Source organism: Falco peregrinus, chromosome 6 (genome assembly GCF_023634155.1).
Source record: "Falco peregrinus isolate bFalPer1 chromosome 6, bFalPer1.pri, whole genome shotgun sequence".
NCBI classification, from domain to species: Eukaryota; Metazoa; Chordata; class Aves; order Falconiformes; family Falconidae; genus Falco; species Falco peregrinus.
In genome coordinates this window covers 28,970,447-28,990,654 of record NC_073726.1, presented here as the reverse complement: position 1 = coordinate 28,990,654, position 20,208 = coordinate 28,970,447, and the positions used below count along the sequence as shown (strand labels likewise).

Sequence of the window (20,208 nt, the reverse complement as noted above, 5' to 3'; positions counted from 1 at the left end):
GCAGATTGATATTTTCATTGGGAATTCTCCACAGTGGAGAAAATTCATCTGGCATCAGCCATATATTTATTTCTTTCTAATTAAATGTCAAATTTACCTTGTAATTCTGTTCACTTGCATTTTGGTTTTTTTTAGTTAGTTCACTCTTATCAGTATACAATAATAACCTCTATCAAGGTGTTAGATGTTGATGATCACTTCAAATGAGCTAATACTGATGCTGAATGACTGCTATAACAAGTATCTATTCAGGGCCCGTAACGTCTGTTAAGTATACCTCTCTATGTCCTGATAACCTTAAATGCTGATGTTTTTAAGCTAATTAACTTCTTACTGGCTACCAATAAAGAAGAACAACTTGGGGTCTTGCTTGACATTTATTAAGTTACCAGGAAAAGGAGCAGACTCTGAGCAGCAATAGCAAGAAGATGCTTTTGCGTGACTGGTAACTACATTAATAGGACTCTTCCTTTTTTTCTCCCCCCACTAAGTGCACTCAAGTAAGGCATATATATACTTCTTAAATAATCCACTGTGTATGCTTCTGATTGTTCTTGTGGATGCTGGATGGAAGCAACGTGTTGTCTGCTTGAAAGAATTATCTTGGAGTAACTATCCAGTCTAGATACATGGGTATTTAATGTGTGGCAGGGTTGTGTGATGTGCTGAAGCACAAGGAATCTGTGATAAAGTCTGTAATAAAAATATGGAGGAGCTACCTAATAATTTTCTGGTTAAAATAAAATTTAAGAAGAATCTCTTTTATAGCAGACATGAGAGTGAATGCTGAGCTATTTATAATAGACTGTATGTGTTGCATGAGTAGTGACTCACTAATTTTTCTCAATATATTTATCACAGAGCTGTAGTTGCTCCCTTTAAAAAACCCAGCATGACATTAAAAGCTCCTCTGTTCTGTACTTACTCGGTTCTTAAATTTTCACTGATTACTATGAACTTTGGGCCAGGGAGGATGAGGTGATGGGGGTGAGTTTGGCAAAAGTAAGTCAGCTATTCCTGAGGCTGAATTTAAGGAAAGGTAGTTTTTCCCTAACCCTCACCCACCCCCTCACAGTTTCTTTGGATGACGTGAGCATTGGTCAGCTTGTTTGTTGGAGGGCTGTAGGAATTCTTGGGACTTTTACGAAAATAACTAGGCTTTAGTAGCTTCCAAAAATGTTGTTTCCCCACAAACTGAAAGTGAGCTTTCATTGCTAGAAGGGGAATTAGTGCACCACCCTCATTCTATTTGATTTGATTTTTCCTTGTGAACAGCTAGGTTTATCTGCAGGTGATGCTGAGCAGCAGAGTTGAGGGCTGAATAACTTTCCACCCAAATATTTGGCTCTGTGTGTATTCTGTTTCCCCATCATTTCAGTGCTGTGCTTTTATGGGGGATCCATTTCTGTGCGTAGGTTCCTCCTCACACAGCATTCATTTTCATGCGTAGGGAAGCTGAGAGTAACATAACTGCGTGGCCATTCCCACAGGTTTCTGGTGAGCTGTTTTGAGACCAATTGGTCTTAATTTAGCTCTGCTGTTTGCTGCAGCTATATCAGTTTTGGAGCACAGTTCCCATTCAGGGAGATAGTACAGCTTAAAAGCTTGTGAGAAAGATATTTTCATAGCTCACTGTTTGTGAGGTAGCTGTAACTTGATGGATGAACTATTTCCACCCCTTTCCATCTCTTCCCAATCCTGGACAACAGATAGTATTTGAAGTGTCATGGTATAGGGAACAGAAGAGGCTGGAAACCAAAAGCTCCAAAGCTGTTTGTGATCCGGCACTGACCTGCTGTGTGACATTGGATTAATTATTTCACTGGGAGGCTTCAGCTCATTTTTAAACTGACGATAGCACAAATATCTGAAGAATAGTGAGACAAGTTCAGGATGCACAAATTAATTTTTTTTTCCTTGGCATCGTTTACTTACATAAAAAAGCCTGAGACTAAATGAAAGACCAGGAGAGAGTATGTTACATGTTTGTCAGCATTCTCTTTCATGTGTCTGGCTTCTGCTATTTTAGTGAATTTTCATTAAACCAGAGAAAAAAGAGGAATGCTTAACTGTTCAAATAAAAGTATAAAGGTACATGTCTTTATTGGATGAATCACCTAAAATTACATTTAATGCATTTTTGTGCTGTGTATATTTTCAGCTGATAAGTGTTTTGATTTAAGCACAGATATAAATACAGACCTGAAACTTTTTTTGTGTACACTTTTACCACTGATGACACTCATTGAAAATGAGAGGTTAACTGGTCAGTCCTTTTGTCCCTGTGACAGTTGCAGGTTTAAATTTTTTTTTAGCTTTTAATCTTATCTTGTGACTTGGCTTTGCCTTTTTGGAAGCAAATGTCAAAGATATGGGAAAACTGAGTATTCTTCAATTTTTTTCTGGTCACCTTTTGAACCTGCTTTCTAACACACATAATTGTTTTTGATATGGCTGCTTAACTATTTCCATGCTTCAATTACACTTAGTAGTTGCTTCTGTGCCACGTGTTCTTAATAAGCACTTGTATGAAGGGGTCCTTTTTTAGCATTTAGCACTTGCTAGTCACGTCGGCACGCTTTTTGGGAGGTTAAAAAGATCACGTGCAGATCTAGGAAAAGACCTTTTCCTATTGCAGTGATAAACTGGATTAAACTTTCACCCTGAGTATGTGGCAGTGCTGGTGTCAAGAGGGGCACACCGAGCAAGGTACTTGAAATGCCTTCATAGAGCCCCAGTAATGGGGTAGATGCTGTGGTGCATCTTGCAGTCCTGTGCCCCAGGGTGTCCAGCTGCAGAATGTATTGCAGCATTTTCCTTGCCTGTACACTTGGTTTTTCTTCCAAGGGAAACTGGACACGAGCACCGTGTGTGTCCGTGCCTGTTGATACTCTTTCCAGGTTTAGGCATTGCCCACCTGGGAATGAGTGCTGTGAGGCTCACCATGAATCCTCCATTCTGCAAACAGCACTGCCAGTGATTTCAGGAGTGTCCAGGGAATAAATACACTCGGCTCCCGGGACTGTTGAAAAGTTTTCCCAAAATTGAAAAGTTTTCTTTTTAACTGGCTGTAAAACTTGTACCAGTTAAGTCTTGACACCTTAGAAGATGGTTCGATAAGCTCAAAGGTATCTTTGTAGTCTGAAAAGCAACTGAAACTGACAAAGCAAAAATTCTTAGCTGTGTCAATTATAATTTAATTTTTCAAGGATGAAATGCTCTTCTGTCTGCCTAATAACTACAAGGATCTCATAACTACTCCAGAGTGGTGATATCCTCCTTTAATATTTATGTAAGTCTCTACATTTCTCTGTCCCTGGAGTCTGTAGGGGAAACTGGTATTGCACTTGTACGAGATATTATACAAACACAAAATCCGAGATGATTCTTGTACAGAGTTCATGTTCTAAATACAGGCAGGCAAAAGAGGCGATAACTTGGTCTGATCTCCCTTTTAGCTGTGAAGAGAATTAAAACAGAAGCAACTTGCCCAGAGTCACACAAGAGGCCAGTGTTACAGAGCTGAGAATCAAAACCATAATCTGAGTATTACCCTTATCTTCACCACATGACTAAGAAGAGAAATTCTAGAACAAAATTCTTATTTTCTAAATGTACCTGCAGGCGTAACTTGGCTGGGGGTTTGAATTCATCCAGTGATGTGAGAACCAGCCTGCTTGACTGCTTTGGCTTCAAGATAAACCAAGAAGAGATTAGGTTAAAGGACAAACAAAAGAGCATCTCCCCCATTCTGTGAAGCTGGGGCTTCACAATAGCGATTGTGTTCCTTCAGTAAGCATGGGCTCATTTTCTATAATGACTTCTTAAAGTAAATCACAGCTTATTATCATGTAGGGATGTAATATCTTCATAAGCCAACTATACAGAAATTTAATGATTCGGTATAATTTTATTATTTTTTTTAAATCATGTTTGGGGGTTAAGGCATTTTTTTTGTGTTATTGTTATGATGAAAAGTTAGGTTGAGACTCAAAGTGGTGCCTTGGCTACCGAAGCCAGGTATCCAATTCTCCCTCCAGAGGCCTTCAGAGGGATTTCCCTGTCAGGTCAGGGAAACCAAGGTACTTGGAGGACCTCTGCATGGTATAGTTTAAATCTTTGAGCCAAATTGCATGTGTAGAACAAACTGCATCCTCTCTTGGAGGTTGTATTAGAATAAAGATACTGACTGCTTGGTCAGTAAGGTTTCGCTATGCTTTTCATAATGGGAAAAAAAAAAATTTGCTGTAGAGTCAGACTTAAGTTGCGCCCCAGGAAATTGGCCCCTGAAGCTTAGTATAAAACATTCTCTCCTCATCATATCTCTACTTAATATTCCTGTTTCATCCAGGAGGTATATAACCAGTAGGTAAAGTGACTCATAGTTTATGAAGCCTGTAGATTTCATCTGGTGGAAAGATAGTATGTGAAGTATTTTTGTTATCAAGAGATACACAAGATATCTTCTTTTTTTGCTACCTGTAAACTACAATCAGCTCAACAAAATGAAATTGTGCCTTTTCTAGGTTGAAAAATAATGTTTAGTCTGTTACATACTGGTAAAGGGGCACTTTCTGCCTGTTAAGGGCTTGTTTCATTCAAATTATTTGAAATGATGTTGCACAATGTTAATTGACTTGCCAGGTAAAGCTGCTTGTTGCTGCTCCCTTGGTTTTGCTTGATTTGCTTCTTGAACCGCATGCAGTTCCTTAATGGTATGAATTGAAACAGAGTGACATGGATCTTTTAAATGCGAGTGTGTTCTTACCCTGGAGCAGTGTACAGCCAGGTGAACAGTAAGCCTGGCAGAAATGGGGGGCAGTGATCTCCATTACTGGTGCTGCGCTGTGGCGGGTTGTAATCTCTAAGTGTAGATCTGTGGGTCAATTTTTTTTAAAGTGGATTTTTGCAAAAATATTGTTCTTTTTGTTGTGTTTTTTTTTGTTACAGATGGCCGCACAGATCCAATTTTGGACGATGTAGGTGATGCCTTCAAGCTTATGGGGGTTAACCTGCATGAGCTAGAAGATTATATACACAATATTGAACCTGTCACTTTCGCACATCAAATCCCTTCGTTTCCAGTCAGCAAGAACAATGTCCTGCAGTTTCCCCAGCCGGGAAGTAAAGATGCAGAAGAAAGGAAGGAATACATCCCTGATTATATGCCACCTATTGTCTCTTCTCAAGAAGGTGCGAAATTAGTTCTTTGCTTTAAGTTTTAGCCCCTGTGTGTTTGCCTATTTGTTTGCATCATTGAGCAGTTCGAGTTGCGCTGCCCCGTAGCAGTCTTTAGGAAAGGACCCACTGGGCGTTATACAACCATGGTTTCAAAATAGGTAGTAGCAGTGCTGTGGAAAGTTCGGTTTCCACTCTTTTACTTTCCTCCCAGATTAACTGGTGTTAAAATACACCATGTTAATACACATTTTGGTAATGCATTTAAATTTTAAGGTTTTAGATTACCATAGAAATGAATGTTTTATATTACCTTTTATGTGTCATCCACCCTCTTATATATACTGCAAGAGCTTACATAATTTGGTAAAGGTAGAAGGAAGTCTGGCAAGACTGGCACAGCATTCCCAGATCCTGACAGTTGTTTCTTCTTCCATTGAACAAATTTAACAAAAATAAAACCACAAAACCACCTCTTCCAATTAAAATTAATTCAGATTTAAAATAAGGAAGTAAGAGTCATTCAGAGGCTCAGTGCTTGCTTTTAATTCTCTTTGCTAATGTTGATTAGGGTTTCATCATCACTGTTCCAGCTGCTTTCAATCCCTTTCTTGTCCCACAGAGGCAGTGAAACCAACTATATAAATGCCACGAGCTGCAGTTAGCCTGAGAATTTTAACAGTGGCAGTGGAAAAAGCAAAATTGTTTTTTCTGTTTTTCAGCTACATGAGACTTGATTGCTAGTAAGATGAAACTTTAAGAAATGTGACCTAGTCTAACTTTCCCTTTGAACAGTGAATATCACACAGATATACTTTGTGGGGGAATAAACACATGTAAGCTTACAGACAGTGTACAAAAATCCCAGACAGAAGAACTTTACTTTCCAAAAGACTGTAATGAACAGATGCAATCCTCACAAGCTACTTTGCTTAATTTATAATTTCCCTGAGGACAGGATGGATATCATGCTCTGTTATGTGTATTGTTCTTTTTAAAGAACTGAGATCTCAAACTATGCGCATTGAAGTATGTGTAGAAATTCTGCCCAGTCTAAAGATGAACATAAATGACATCACCTTATTTGGTAAACAAAATCCATTGCTGTGCTGCTACAAATGTTGTATTTCAGTGATTTAGTAAACTGTGTATGTTCAGTCTTTCATACATCACATTCAGCTAGATAGGTGCAGTTACTATGTGCTCCAGTTAGAACAGGTGAAATTAGTCAGGAACATGTATCTGAAGTGTAAAAGGCTGTCACATACAATGGTTTTAATATTTCTTATGCTATTTCCAGTAGCAATGTGAGGACTTCCTTAAGCTGGTGAGTATTTCCGAAGCTCTGTAGACCGACCTTTTCTGGGTTTTTTTAATTGCATTGAATACATAGTTATTTTTTAGATCAATAGCATTTTAATGTCTCTTGACTTAATGTAACCCAGGAAGTAAAACTGCTGTTCAAAGCAGAAATATTTTCTTGGATTGATAAGAAGATACTAAAATCTCCCCCTTGTCACGTTTGTTAAAAGGGTTGTTTTTAAAATCTAACAATTAACTCTTAAACCAGGAAGGACAAAATGTAAATACCGTATATGTAGACAGCATTAATAAGAGAGAAGTACAGAGGAATAAGACATTGAGTAGTGAATAGGTATTTTAGCTACCCTGTTCTAGCTACTTTCTTGAAATGCTTTAGCCTGTTTTTTTTCAGGAGGTAAACAAACACCATTCTGTCAGAAATCCAGCATCTTTGAAGCATAACAAGTTAGCCGGCAGTTTTTCTCTTTTTTTTTTTTTTTTTTTTTTTTTCCCTCCTTGGAAAATCATACTTTGAAAATATGCAATATCAAATCCAACAAGGCTCAAAGTGGCTGTAGACAAGTATCTGAACATGGGGAGTGAGATGAGCGCTCCAGACTTAATCTGGCGATACATGGCATACATACAAAGAGAGGCTAAAAACTGAAATGGGGACAGTTGTGCTTCTTTTTTCTGTATGTAACTTTTTATACTCTTTCTCTTGCAAGTTAGATCCAGGAGTTAGATTTTAGCAGTCCTTATAAATAATGTATGAATCCTTTTAACACCCAAAGCAAGAAGATATTATTTCCAAAGTTGGATGAGAACCAGGAAAACTTCTAATGCCTAAGGCTAGTGTATCAGAGGACCTATAGACACAACTTCAGAAAACGAATACAGTATTTTTCTAAATGGAAATTTAAAGCAAGCATTAAATACAGCTGCTGAATGCAGGGTTTTTATGGTTGGTTTAAAATACTTACAGTTGAGGACATTTTAACTTTGGATGAAGTATTTTCTAAAAATGATGTTTGTAATTTTATGCCCTATGTGTGGTTTGGTGTTTGGTGGGTTTTTTTGGAAGGGATGAGGTGCATCAAGAAACTCTGTTGTATTTTTTTTGTTGTATTTTACTCCAAGTAAAATTTGGAAGAAAAACTAATTTTTGCAGATTAAAGGAATACATCATAAAAATACTGAAAAATTGAAGAAGGTGTTTAAATGGTTTGCAGATATTTATTGACTAGAGTAAGTGCTGCTGCTAAGATTGTGTGGTCCATAAGTTGCTTCGAGTAGGCAATAATTAGTAATGAAGGAAGACTTCATGCACATGACAATATATAGTGTCGATCTTTCAGTCACTTAAAGGAACTGTCAGGAAGACTCATTATGTCCCATTTTATATGAAAGCCTAGAGCTCAACTCGTGTTATGAGTATTTATTTACTGATAGGATTCAGAAATAACTAGTGCTGATATAATTTAATAATAATGTAGCCATGACAGTCTAAGGGTATGAGCAGAACAAGGTTTATTGGGAGAGGTGATATATTTTAACTTCATCAGTTGATGTAATTAGAAGTATTATCTCTGGTGACAAACAGACTTAATAGGTAAATTTATCTATGTGCTTTAGTAAGAAAAATCTATTGGGTTTTATTGTTAATTTAACAAACAAATCAGTGCTCAGTATGCACCATGACCAGTAGGTGTTGCTAACCCCCTTCTCAAACGTATAACCTCGTATTTCCACTTACACTAAAACTGGTGGTGTTGTGTTCAGAGTACACAATCTACCCAGCAGCTTGCGCGATGTCTTAGTTGTCGTTGCCAAAGACTTGGTAAGAGCAAAAAGTCCTGTCCAGCTTGAGAGGAGCTGTTTCCTTCATATGTACTTAATAGTAAGAAATACTGAAACAGCTCTCTGAATGATAACAGAAATAGTGGGGGAGAGAGAGGAAGGCAGATAGGTTTCCGAGATTTCTACTTTGTGTCAGTTGGAAGTTCAGTTCACTGATACAAGTTTTATTCCAAGAAAGGAGAAAATGTTTTCTTGCCTTAAATACAGAGTGCCTCATTTCAGTAATATGCGCTAACAAAATGCTTGCACTGTGAGGATCTGCATATATAATTATATATTTTATAAAACAATCTGACTCAGTATTGCCATGGCAAATGTTGGGTTTTTAGCAGTATTTTTACAAAGGACACTGAAGGGATAATTTTATGCCAATGTATCATGATGTTCACTGTCTGCCTATTTTTAATTAGTCTCCTTTTTGTTTTTTGAGTTATTTTAGCGCTGTTGTCACTAAAATGTCATGGTAAACTTGTAAGACAGATTAAAAAAGAGAAAAAAATAAATTAGTTGCAAAACATGATGGTCATGCTTTATTTCTTGTGCTTTAATGTAAAACAACATACATTTTGCAATAATACATCAACTTCATAGAATTTGTTGATTGTATTTAAAGCAAAACAGTACTGTGCTGAAACTAGGGCAGTTGAGAAAGCCTAGATACTTTTCCACAGCTAATAATAATCAGTATTACCTTTTGTGATAATGTGGAGAGCCTTGGGTTCTGATGCTTTAAGAATGTGTATTGCATTCTCCATAATTGAAACAAAGAAAAGTGAAGTGTGAGTGCAACATGTGCCATGATAACCTTATTTTTAAGCTTCATGGAATGAAATTTTTACCTGTGCTTACTGCCTGTTTTTATTACCTCAATTAATAATAATAATGATTTTTTTTAAAAAAAACCACTTTATGTCAGTTTTGGGTTTGGGTTTTTTTCTGTCTTTTTGAAGTCATAGGTAGTTCATGCACACTTCTCTGACTGGAAAACCAAAGAAAACATGTTGCTTTTGTGCATGCAATACTGTTCATAGTCTTACTATATTTGCATCAGACCTTTGTTCCCATCTTATACTGTAATTGTGCTGGTGTATGTCAGAAGAACAAGAGGGAGAAGACGTGAGAGTCTTTCTAGTAGTTGAGGTTTTTTGTGGGGAAAAAGATAGCTTTTAGGGAGTCAAACTTCCTCCTTAATTCTTGCATCATTCTTTTCTGTCTTCTGCTTCATACTGCTTCACTCACTTCACAGAGGTTCAGCTCCTTTCCCTTAAAGATGATCTGGAAACAAATGCCATTTTTGCCAGGCATTAAGTTTTGTTGTCTTTCGTTTCTGATAATGTATGTTCAAGCACTGGCATTGTATTGCTGATCATCGAGTCAGGACCAGTTCTTGGTGTGGTGTACAAATTTGGATTTATTTGTAGCGTCTTCTGTCAGAGCATTTTCCTGGCAGATCAAAGCATAAAATTGTTGATCCTCTCACAGTACTGCCTTTTGCCCTCTTTGCGTTCGATGTGACGGTAGGACCTGTTACCCACCAAAACCTGATGCTTGCAGTGACCTGGAAGCATGGAAACCTAGCTGTCAGATTATACATCATTACACATCATCTCAGAACATCTCTAGTTCTTTGGTAGGATGTTGGTTGCTAAAATTCACATTTGAATTGATGAGGGATGGGGAGTGTGAAGCAAGGTGTTGATAAAATAACATGATTTTTGCATCTGATACGTAAGGTCTTCCGGTGCTAGAATTGTGGTGGTATAAAGCATTAGTGTCTAGCTCCAGTGGCTAGATATATCAGATTTTAAAATTGCCACTGGCCCCTCAGTCTAGCAGTGCTTTCTTTGGCCATGGTCCAGAACTGAATGTAGCAAGTCTCTCAGACCAGCATCATTTCAGTCTCTGGTTTCCTCAAGAGTTAAACAAAGCCAATACCTCTTTCTAAATTAGTGTGCGATGGGCTTTAAAAAGGATACTGGGATATCAGCTTTGCCATTTTGGTAACAGAGTTCTCACCGTTGTCATTTTGTAAGCCTTTTTGCCTTTCCCCAAATCTGCTTTAACCCCACAGACTAACTCTTCTTCGTTCTAACAGCTGTATCAATGATTTAAAAGCAGCAAGGATCTTTTCAACAGAGCATTTCCAGTATACTTGGTTAGGAGACCACCACCCATCAACAAACAGGTACTGTGTAGTCAACCAGTTTGAAGAGTTAAACCCATGCCAGAGTGTGAACACTTTGCTCCTGGCTGCTAACCATGTCTGGTTGCTGAGTATTTGGAAGCATCCTTTAGCCGTTCTTGCAGTAGGCTGAGTGTTAGACGCTGATTACTTTTGTGTTGAATGAGTCTTCATGTATGCATCAGTCTAGCAAGGAAGAAGCAACAGGAGAAACAGACAAAATGAGAAAGGCAGCCAAGCTTGAGATGCAGACAGAAGAAAGGCATTGGGAGAGAGCCAATAGGAGAGGCAGGTTTCAAAGAAAAAGGAAAATAGGAGACGGGAACAAAAAAAAGTGTACAGAAAATGTGCCTGGTTTAAGTCTTGCCATTAGACGGAGAAATAACTTTTACAGAAGGCATGCTGATAAAGCTGTAATTGGGAAGACAACTGTATCTATACCTTTTCTTAAGAAGTTGTATCATAATCGAAAGCATAATTTCCAGTGCAATACTGCAAGAAAGGATTTAATGAGGAAGAATTTTTTAAAAAAAGCTTAAAATGTGAAGCTAAATAGCCTTTCACTGAAGAGATTCATTTAATTTGCAGCACTTCTGGGGGAAAAAAAATAATCAATGTAATAAGTGCCATAGTATAAAACTTTATCCGTGGCAGAAACCAAATCACATAGCTGGGATCCGTAGACTATGGAGAAAGAGGCATACACTAGTTTATATTCTGTAGGAGAGTAGTACCTAACTTTTCCTAATAATTCATGTCTGAAAAAAAACCTAAACCCACGACTCTTGCTATTTTTGTAAGAAGCATAGTGGCAGCTGGAAGTGGGGAATGGAGGAAGTGGATTAAAAGTGTTTGCATTGGGTTTGGGAGAGAGCTGTAACGGATTTTCATGGTTTTGTTTCTTGGGGTCTTTTAAGTGTTGTGTCCTTCAAAACAAATAAACCAGCTAGACCCTGGCTGTACCTAAATAAGTAAATCAGAAAATACGTGGTATAAAGATGCTGACTCCAGGGTTTTTTTAGAAGTAATAATGAGGCGTTAGTAATAATATCCATAAAAATCCAGCATTGTGAAAATGTATTTCTTTCGCTTCTTCAGCTATCTAGTTTTATTTGCTGCATATAGAAAATGAAATCAAGTTAATGTGACTTTTCTTCAAGGGGATATATATCATTCTTTCAAAACCTTCCCACAAAGATGTCTCTTTTTTCAGACCTGCTTAGATAACTTAAAAGTTGATAGTGATTCTTAAGGATTCAAAATAAAAACTGCAAAATGCAGAAGCTGACTCATAAAAGCCAGCCTTTTTCAGTAAATTATTTACATTATATTGGAATGAAAGTCATGGATTCTTTCACTGCATTGTGATGTGCAAATTGCAATTTTGGCTATAATAAAACTGGAGGAGAAAATGGGACTTTATGATAAAAGGATTCTATTGTCTTGTGCATTTTGAACAGAAATGCTGTCATGATTTTAATTTCCTACTGATCCTTTTTCAGCAGAACTTTTGTCACTTGTCTTGACTTGTCATGTCAGATCAGTTTTTTCCCTTTTCTGACAATGTATGACTTTGTTTAGCGCCTCTGTTGCTTCCTGCACTGTCTACTGCTACTATACTTGAGGATTTTATTTCATCTGGATCATCAGACACCTTTGTGCCTTTGAAAGCATAAGTTTCAAATTAGGTTATCGTCTGATAGCTGTGTTACTGGTCTCAAGCGTTTCAGATTTTCCCTTACTGCACTGAGTATTTTTGGTGACTCTAGGGGAGGGGGTGGGAAATGGAGAGTCTAGCCACTGCTTAAAGCAGGATAAAAGAGAAGTGCAACTAGCCTATTTTAAGGGCTGACCTTGTAACTTTATTATTTTACAGTGCTTTCACTTCATGCTGGAGCTTTTCCTATTTTATTTTTTTCTCTTTGAGTTTTGCCACCGAGGGTGCTTTAAGTTAATGAAAATGTTAGTGATTAGTAACAATTCCTGGCATTTGAAAAGCGAATAAAAATTACTTTAGCTACTGGGAGCAAAACCACAAAACTGATTGTTACCTCCCTGCACAGGAATTTGCGCCAAACTTCCTGAGAAATGGCTCGTAACCCAGACAAGCCTTAATTTTGTACGTATTTGAGAGAATTGTTTGGGAAGGATGTGGAAGTAGAACATGTTTAGGTCTCATACGTATATCTGATTTTGAGGCATGTGGCCTTAAGTTTTTCCAGCAATGCCAGCATCTTCCTGCTGTTGATGAGCAGCTATGGCATTTACATGGACACAGGGAAGGTGCATACCTGGCATTCAGGAGCTGGCGCTCCAGGCTGTTGTTCTGAATAACGCTACTGTCCCAAGAGCAGTTACTTGCAGAGTAACTTTTTACAGTTAAACTCTTGAAGTGTCTGAAACATTTCTTTCTTCCTGTGAAAAATATCCATGCTTGGAGCTGTTCAAGAGTAGACACTGCATGATGTTTACATGCATGTTTTCAAGTCTAGCATAGCTTAATCTGGATCTTTAGCATCCGAATAAGTCATTGTGTAAACAAAGATCACTCGGGGATTATGGGACCCGTATCTCTCTTGCATTAGTCAGGTGAATGACTCATTGCAAGCTTCTGCAGACAAGTGGTAAGAGTCCAGGTTAAGACCAAGGAAGTCTGCCTTCTGATTTTTAAAATTATGACTAAGAAAGCTCATTTGAATTCTTTGAGTTTTGCCACACGCAGATGAGCACTATAACTTACCATACAGCTCTTAACTTCAGTGTCTTCTTCCAGTCTTCACCTTTGGTATGTGTACCTGTTTTCTCAAACTCGCAACTGAAGGGAATATTAGTGAGTGTGTAAGTCATTAGGAAAGGATAACTCATTTGTGTGTGTAGGTAGTTCCATTTAATTCTTCAAGAGCCTGAGAAATGTATAATTGGATGGATAACAGGGAGAGTTCAAATTAGAAGATATTTGAAGACATGACCCTCATTCATGTAGCAAGACACTTGGATGATTAAAGTTCATCTGTAACTTAGTGGGGTTTTTTAATCTTTCATTTTTGTAATTACGCTTATTAGGAACACGGCTTTCTGACTTGACGAGACAGTATTTTTATATATTTAGTTTGGATTTTGTTTCTTTGAACAGCTGTGTGTGACTAGGTAAAATGTTATTCTGTCTGCATGTTGTGTATAAATGTGTATTGTTTGGATCGGTTAAGGAAAAGCTATCATAGCATACCTGTGTTTTTGAGAAGCAATGTCAAACTTGAGCAGGGCTGGATCTGGCTTGTGTTTAGCCCAAGGCTGGAAAACATAGGGTCTTCAGGTGGTAACACAGTAAGTCACAAATTTCTCTGACTTGGTTTGAGATTAATGTTTCAATCATGGTTATAAGTGATGACGCCACGCTGCCAGAGGTGGTATTTTATATGAGAGATAAATTGAAGTTCAGCTCTGCGTGTGTGTGTTTAAAACAGTCCGATAACAACTTAAATAGCCTTTATTCTGGGCACTTTACAATCTGCAGCATTCTGCTTAATTTATTTTCTTTGGTGAACTTGTTTGCCCTCTGCATTTGCAATGTTAGTGTCTGCTGCTTTCCCATTCCAAAGAGTTGTGTTAAAGGAAGACTCTGTATTCTTACAGAATTGGGTTGGGATGGAGCATACTTTTCTTCAAACGTTATGAGTTCTGTTCCCTGAGGGGAGGAGGATGGTACTGATTCTGTGCGTCTGAGAGGTACGGCTTAACAGATTGGCCAAATAATCCATCCTGAATTGGAGAGTGAATAATTTTAATACCCCTTATCTTGCATAGATTTTTGTGGATATTCATCTCGGCAAATGAACTTTGCATTTCTAAATGTTTAGAGCAGCATGTTCATTCAGGTACAGCATACTTGAATCTTAATATTCTCCAAGTTTCTCCGTGTTTCTCTGGGTTTCTATGCATGTAGGACTTTTGTTCCAGGCGTATTTAAACAAATGTCTTGTGCTTGTGTGCAGACAACGCTAATTACGTCTGACAGTCACAATTGGGAATAGCTTGGAGGAAATAATAGTTCTTGACCAATCGCTAAAACACAGGAAGTCCCAGTGCCATAGGAAGGGAGAGAAACTCACTTTTCATTTCCTTTCTAGTCCAGTGTGTTCAGATTAACTTTAAAGGGAGCTGAGGTGCAGCTCTGAGGATTTAGTCTTCAATCGTGTGCTACCTATACGTGGAGTCCGTCTCAGCAGGCAGTGAGTCACCAGCCAGAAAAACTCTCATAGCTCAGATGTTGGGTATCCTATTCAAATTAAATATGAAACAAGGATGCGTTTGGTTTTGCATGAGAAACTTTTAACACATTCGTTTAAGAGGCTTCTTTCTGTTCTGAGTGTTTTAAATCATGATATTGTGGAAGGTGATAGCTCATCTGTAATCTCTCAGAGATAACTAGTTTCTTTTGCTATTTTAAAGAGAATTGGTGGATATTACCATTCGTGCAACAGTTTTCATTTTCTGTGTTATGGGCTTTACATGTTCAGATCAGCAAGGCTGACTGTAAATCAGTTACCTTTCTGGGGTATGTGTGAATATGAAATATTCTACAAACAAATATTTGCAATGTGATCAAAACACGCACCTTTTTATTTTCATTTTTTTTTAAGATAAAAGCTACGATTAAAATCACATATCCTTGTCCAGGGAACTTGAGTTGGGATGTTGGGGGTTTTTTAAGAAGGTTTAGAATTACAAGTGAAAACCTATTTAGATTTTAGTGAGATTTAGCCATCCATTTATCCTCCTTTAGCATCATACCTTTTCATTTTTTTCGGAGTCCTTAAAAACATGCTATAAAATCTCATTGGTTGTGATGAGCTGAAAAATCAAGGTGGAATTTTATTGTTACAGTGTTGCTATATAGTTCAGTTACACTTATAAGTTGCAGCATATGAAGGGTTTATCACAATATTGCATATATTGACGCAATTCAGGTTTTAGTATTCTTGGGGAAAGTAAACTGAATTAAAAAATGATAAGTATCTTGATGTTTACATTGCAGGTAACAACATTCTCTTAGATGAACTAGTTTTCTTGGAGTGCAGTTTATGCGTAGTATCTGTTCAGAACTTAAGGTGATGCCGGCTGAAACACTGAATTTCTTCAAAACCTCAGTATAAACCTCAGGTTTATAAATGGCCCATCTATTTAAAGAGTTTTTCCTTCATATGGATACTCGTCCTCATGTGAGTTTGCTAAGCTGACCTCCTTGCATGTATTTTTGGGCCATCTAAGCTGCAGAGGCAGAGAGCTGCGTGAGGCAAACTCCCAACATGTCTTCTAGACCCCCCAGTGTAATTTCATACAGATGGGATGTTAGTGTAAAGCTGCAGTCTTAAAAACCAGCCCTGCTGCCTAGTCAAAGACAGAATCCTTCTACTGGTATAGGAAGTGAAGAATGTTAGAAGAAACTTGGACTTGAATTTTGAAGTGTCAGTGGTCTGTGTGTACTGTGTGTGGGATGTGGTCCTGTGCCCTGCCGTAGCGGACTGTGGTTTTCCCAGTCAGGGGCTAAGCCAGGCAGAGTTGCTGCAGTACTCATAACAGGAGACATCCAAGGCAGTCCAATGAACCAGGAAATAGTGTTGATTAGTAGATGATGTTTTATAAGAAGCTTGATCTACTGTTGAGACTGGCATATTTCAAATGAGATGAAAAATTAAGTCCTTGCCACTTGCGGTGATTAAAACCTTAGTGGCTCACTTTTCAAGAGCAGCATGTTAACCCTGCTGGCATGGTTCCAGGTGGGTTAGAGTTCTGCCAACCTAAATGCCCCAAGCAGTTTCAAATTCATGGAGGAGAAGTCGCTCGACGCTGTTCTATGCCACTGAATAGCCGTTGCATCCTCCCACCAAGATTATTGCATTTCAGCTGTAATTGAAGCGATGCTGAGTTGAGGCCAGGTCCTATCAACTGAATGCATGCAGCAAGCATTTTTTTTTTCTTTTTTAATGGTAAATCCAGCAGTGCATGCATGTTTTCTAGGTTAGTGTTAGACCTAATAATGTGTGAATGATGATAAATAAATGCACGGTCATTATGCTCTTTCAGAACACGGAGCAGAGCCCACCCTGATGTCAAATCTGTGTTTGCAAGGGAGAGAACCATACATAATCTGCAGGTGCTGCTAACATACTGAAGAAACTCAGGCAAAACCCCCAGAAATGTTCATTCCTTTTATCTAAATGTTTTTCTTCCTTTCACATGCCTATGAGGGCTGCTTTTGTGCATAGTATAGATAATAATTTCATGCAGTACTTTTAGCAGTCAACATATAGAAAAGGTGTGGGGACTTCTAGAGTAGCTAGATGCAAAGATGCCAAATAGAGGGACAGCTGGTTATAATCTGCTGCAAAAGAGAAGTGTGTGATGTGGGAAGGTATTGCTGGCAGTGGTGTGTGTGCCACCAGAAGAATGCATATTGGGGTTAAATAACTTAACAGTAGGATTTTTGTAAAATGGAATAATTCTTATCAGCCCCTGGTAAAACGGCTAACGCTTGTGCTGCTTTCAGCCTCCAGTGTTACACATGTGCTTATTCTGTGCAGTAGCTATTGGCCTTATCTAAATGGAAAACCCTTTCCAGCTTGAGAACAACTTAGCAACTTTTTAATATCAAAAAGAGCACATTATACACAACACATGTACAAGACTCAAAGAAACATGTATGCTGCCTAAAGTTTTCGGAGCTAGCGTGTATGTGTGTGTACGCTAATCTCCTGAGAGTTCATTGCTCCAAGCTTTTATCGAGAGCAAAGGGAGTCAGAACCGAAGACTTCTGTGCACTGCCACTCCATCTGAAAGAACCAGCTCCTTTTTCCTTAGTTCAAGGCAATACGCCCAGAAGTATGTGTACATCATTCCTATCAATGCAGTCACAGGACTCTGACTTTCTTTTTAAGTGAAAATAAATGACAATGTTTTCATTCCGTATTGTTAAACAGCAGAGGAGGATTCTGCTGCAGTCTAATTGTCTTAGATCAGTTTCTCAATGTAGTGCATCTTCACATTAAGCTGGTAATACCTTTTTAATGTTGTTTAGAAGAGATGAAATATGTTGGTAGTATCTCAAGGGAAAGACTAGATGCTGGTTGTATGAGGAAAAGCTTAGATGTGGTTTAAAAACCTGCTTGCTTTTGGTTGTCACAAGTTGACTGCAGTTCAAACTACTCAGAGTTATTGCAGCCTTTAAATCTCCAGTTTTGCAGTTTCTTTGCCTTAATTGGTGTAAGTTTTGCTTTCCTAGATAATCTTTTATGAAAGGGCAGTGAGATGAGGGAACAGGTGAGCTTCAGAGTGAGAGATCCTGTCAAGAAGTCATGTCCACTTAGTATCACATTAACAAGGAGAGAACAGGTGAGCTATCAGATAACACGCTAAACACTATTCTCCAGAATTAGGTGACTTTGTTTCCTTTCCTGCATCACGTGTCCCAATGTCCTGCAAAGGTTGGCGTTACTTTTTGAACAGCCCAAGCTACATCAGTGCCATTCTTTTTTCTGAACAGTAGTTCATTTCTTTCTCTAGTGTTAAGACAGCAGGTGTAACCTTTTCATTTTAAGCTTTGTTAAACTAGGAACCTCTCCTGGTCATAGGTAGTATGGTACATGAACATATTTAAGGCAGTTCAATTTCTGTAAGAGACAGTATGCAAAGGGAAGTCTTGCTTCCTTGTGCAAAGAGCTGGATTCCTAATTACAACAGAGTTGACAAAGAATGACATTTGGCAAAAATCCAGAGCAATACTCAGCCTGGTTGCTTCTTGTTGCAGAGTGAGCCACCTTAAGTATTCTGTCATCACACCTTCTGATTCAGTGTAAGGAAAGTTAGAAATGTAAGTAGAGATTTTTCAGGGTTTCCTCCCTCCCCCCCCCCCCCTTCTGTTTGAGAGCATATTAATACTGTGCTCATCAAAGATTCACATTTCTTTAATGGTCGCTATCTGTATTGAGTTATATCACACCTACCTTCACTCTGCAGATGCAGTATTAAGGCTGAAACTTTTGTTCTGCAAAACCCAAGTAATTTCTTTAGAGCTTTTATTTTGCCTTCTATGTGCATGTCTCATTTACAGCATTCATAGCAAAAATGTGTTCTTTAAATAGCAGCAGCATAATCTGGTTACATATGGCAAAGCAAATAATATGAAATATCTAAACTTTCTCTAATCTGAGTCCATATAGCATCTTATATTGCTGTGTGTTATGTGGCTATAAAATGCATTGCACAAGTGGGATATTTTAAACATAGTGTTAAAATTTGCAATTTTTCTAAAATTTAGCATCACTAAAAGACTATTAATGTTTACTGCATTTTAATTAGAAGTAATTAAATATGTTTATTTTGAGTTTACTTGAAATTTCTTACTAGTTCTTTCTACCACCACCTCTTTCCTTGCTTGAAAATAAAACAAAGGAGTATATATCCAGGGAAGGCAATTGCTTGTACACCACACACTGGCTTTCAGAGTGGAAACTTCAGGAGGGAAGCCGAGAGGAGCCAGGCAAGCACATGTAAAGAAAATTGTTTCAGGCCGATCTGAGCAGTGGAGATCAGATAACTACAGTAGTCATGTATCTTCTTGGAGGTTGTATTAGCAGTTACTATGCAGTAGTCTCTACTAAAGAACAAGAGCTTAGTGTGTGATACACCTGGCACAATTTGGAGGATGAGCTTCAGCATTTTGCAATCTGTGTCCTCAGGAGACAAAAAAAAAGATACCAAAGCAGTCTGACTCTAGCAGTCGCTAGAGTTTGGGGAAGAGGGGAAAATAACTAAAACGCTATCCATGCTAGTGAAGAGTGTGTTCCTCTGTAGAGTTGAACCAGAGTCATCAGGGCACACCAAGCTGTCAGCAGCATCATCACCATTCCTCTTGTGGCTCTGGGAAAAGCACAGGACCACAGCCTGTCTCCATTTGCACCTGCATCGATTTGAGGTGCCAGGGGTGCAGTGATGCGGGGGGAAAGGAGATGATGACTTGGAGGGAGCCAGACCCTTCACACAAACTTGTGGTAGTGTAGCTTTGGTGTGTAACTCAGTAAGGGAAGGTTTTGGTGTGTGATTTAGGAGACGTAAGCCAGGTCTTGAAGTGTGTACCTAAGGTCTGTTGCAGTGACAGGTCATGGTGATAGTGCTAAACAAATTAATGTGGGTATTAGAAACAGCAGAGCCATGTTAACAGGACACTTTGTTCAGTCAGTTTATACTGTTGGGAAGAATCTAAGCCCAGCTGTGCTTGGCAAGCTGGACTTCTGTGTATTGGGAGCACTCAGAATGCTTGCAGAGATCACAGCTTGCACAGTGCCCTTTTATCATGCACATGCATGATGATACCTGTTTAAAGAACTTCTTCATTCAGAGACTACCTCCACATCTTTTTGCTCGATGTTTCTTGATGGATCCGTCTAAGGAAGAGCAGGAATCCCTGCTGAGAAGCAGAATATGTCAAGCCAGGTAGTGTGCCATCTTAAAGGACTGTGCTGGCTCTGCTAGCTGAGCGAGGTGTTGGGATACAAGTGCACCACTCTCAAGTTTAAACTGGTTCTGAGATGTCCTTTCTACCTGCAAAACAAGGGGATCAGTCAGTGATTGGAGTCTGCTAATGAGCCAGTTGTACAGAAAATACATGTTCCACTGTGATGAAGAGAAAA

The 20,208-nt window shown here is 38.5% G+C and overlaps 1 protein-coding gene across 2 annotated transcripts in view; it reads left to right on the top strand.

Annotated features, from left to right (window-relative positions):
* Positions 1-20,208, top strand: part of TAF3 (TATA-box binding protein associated factor 3) — a 119,016-nt gene that overhangs the window by 7,431 nt on the left and 91,377 nt on the right. For both annotated transcript variants that reach the window (XM_005240148.3, XM_055807731.1), the window contains exon 2: positions 4,951-5,193. In XM_005240148.3, the coding sequence (XP_005240205.3) occupies positions 4,951-5,193 (243 nt within the window). The remainder of the gene's footprint in view (positions 1-4,950; positions 5,194-20,208) is intronic.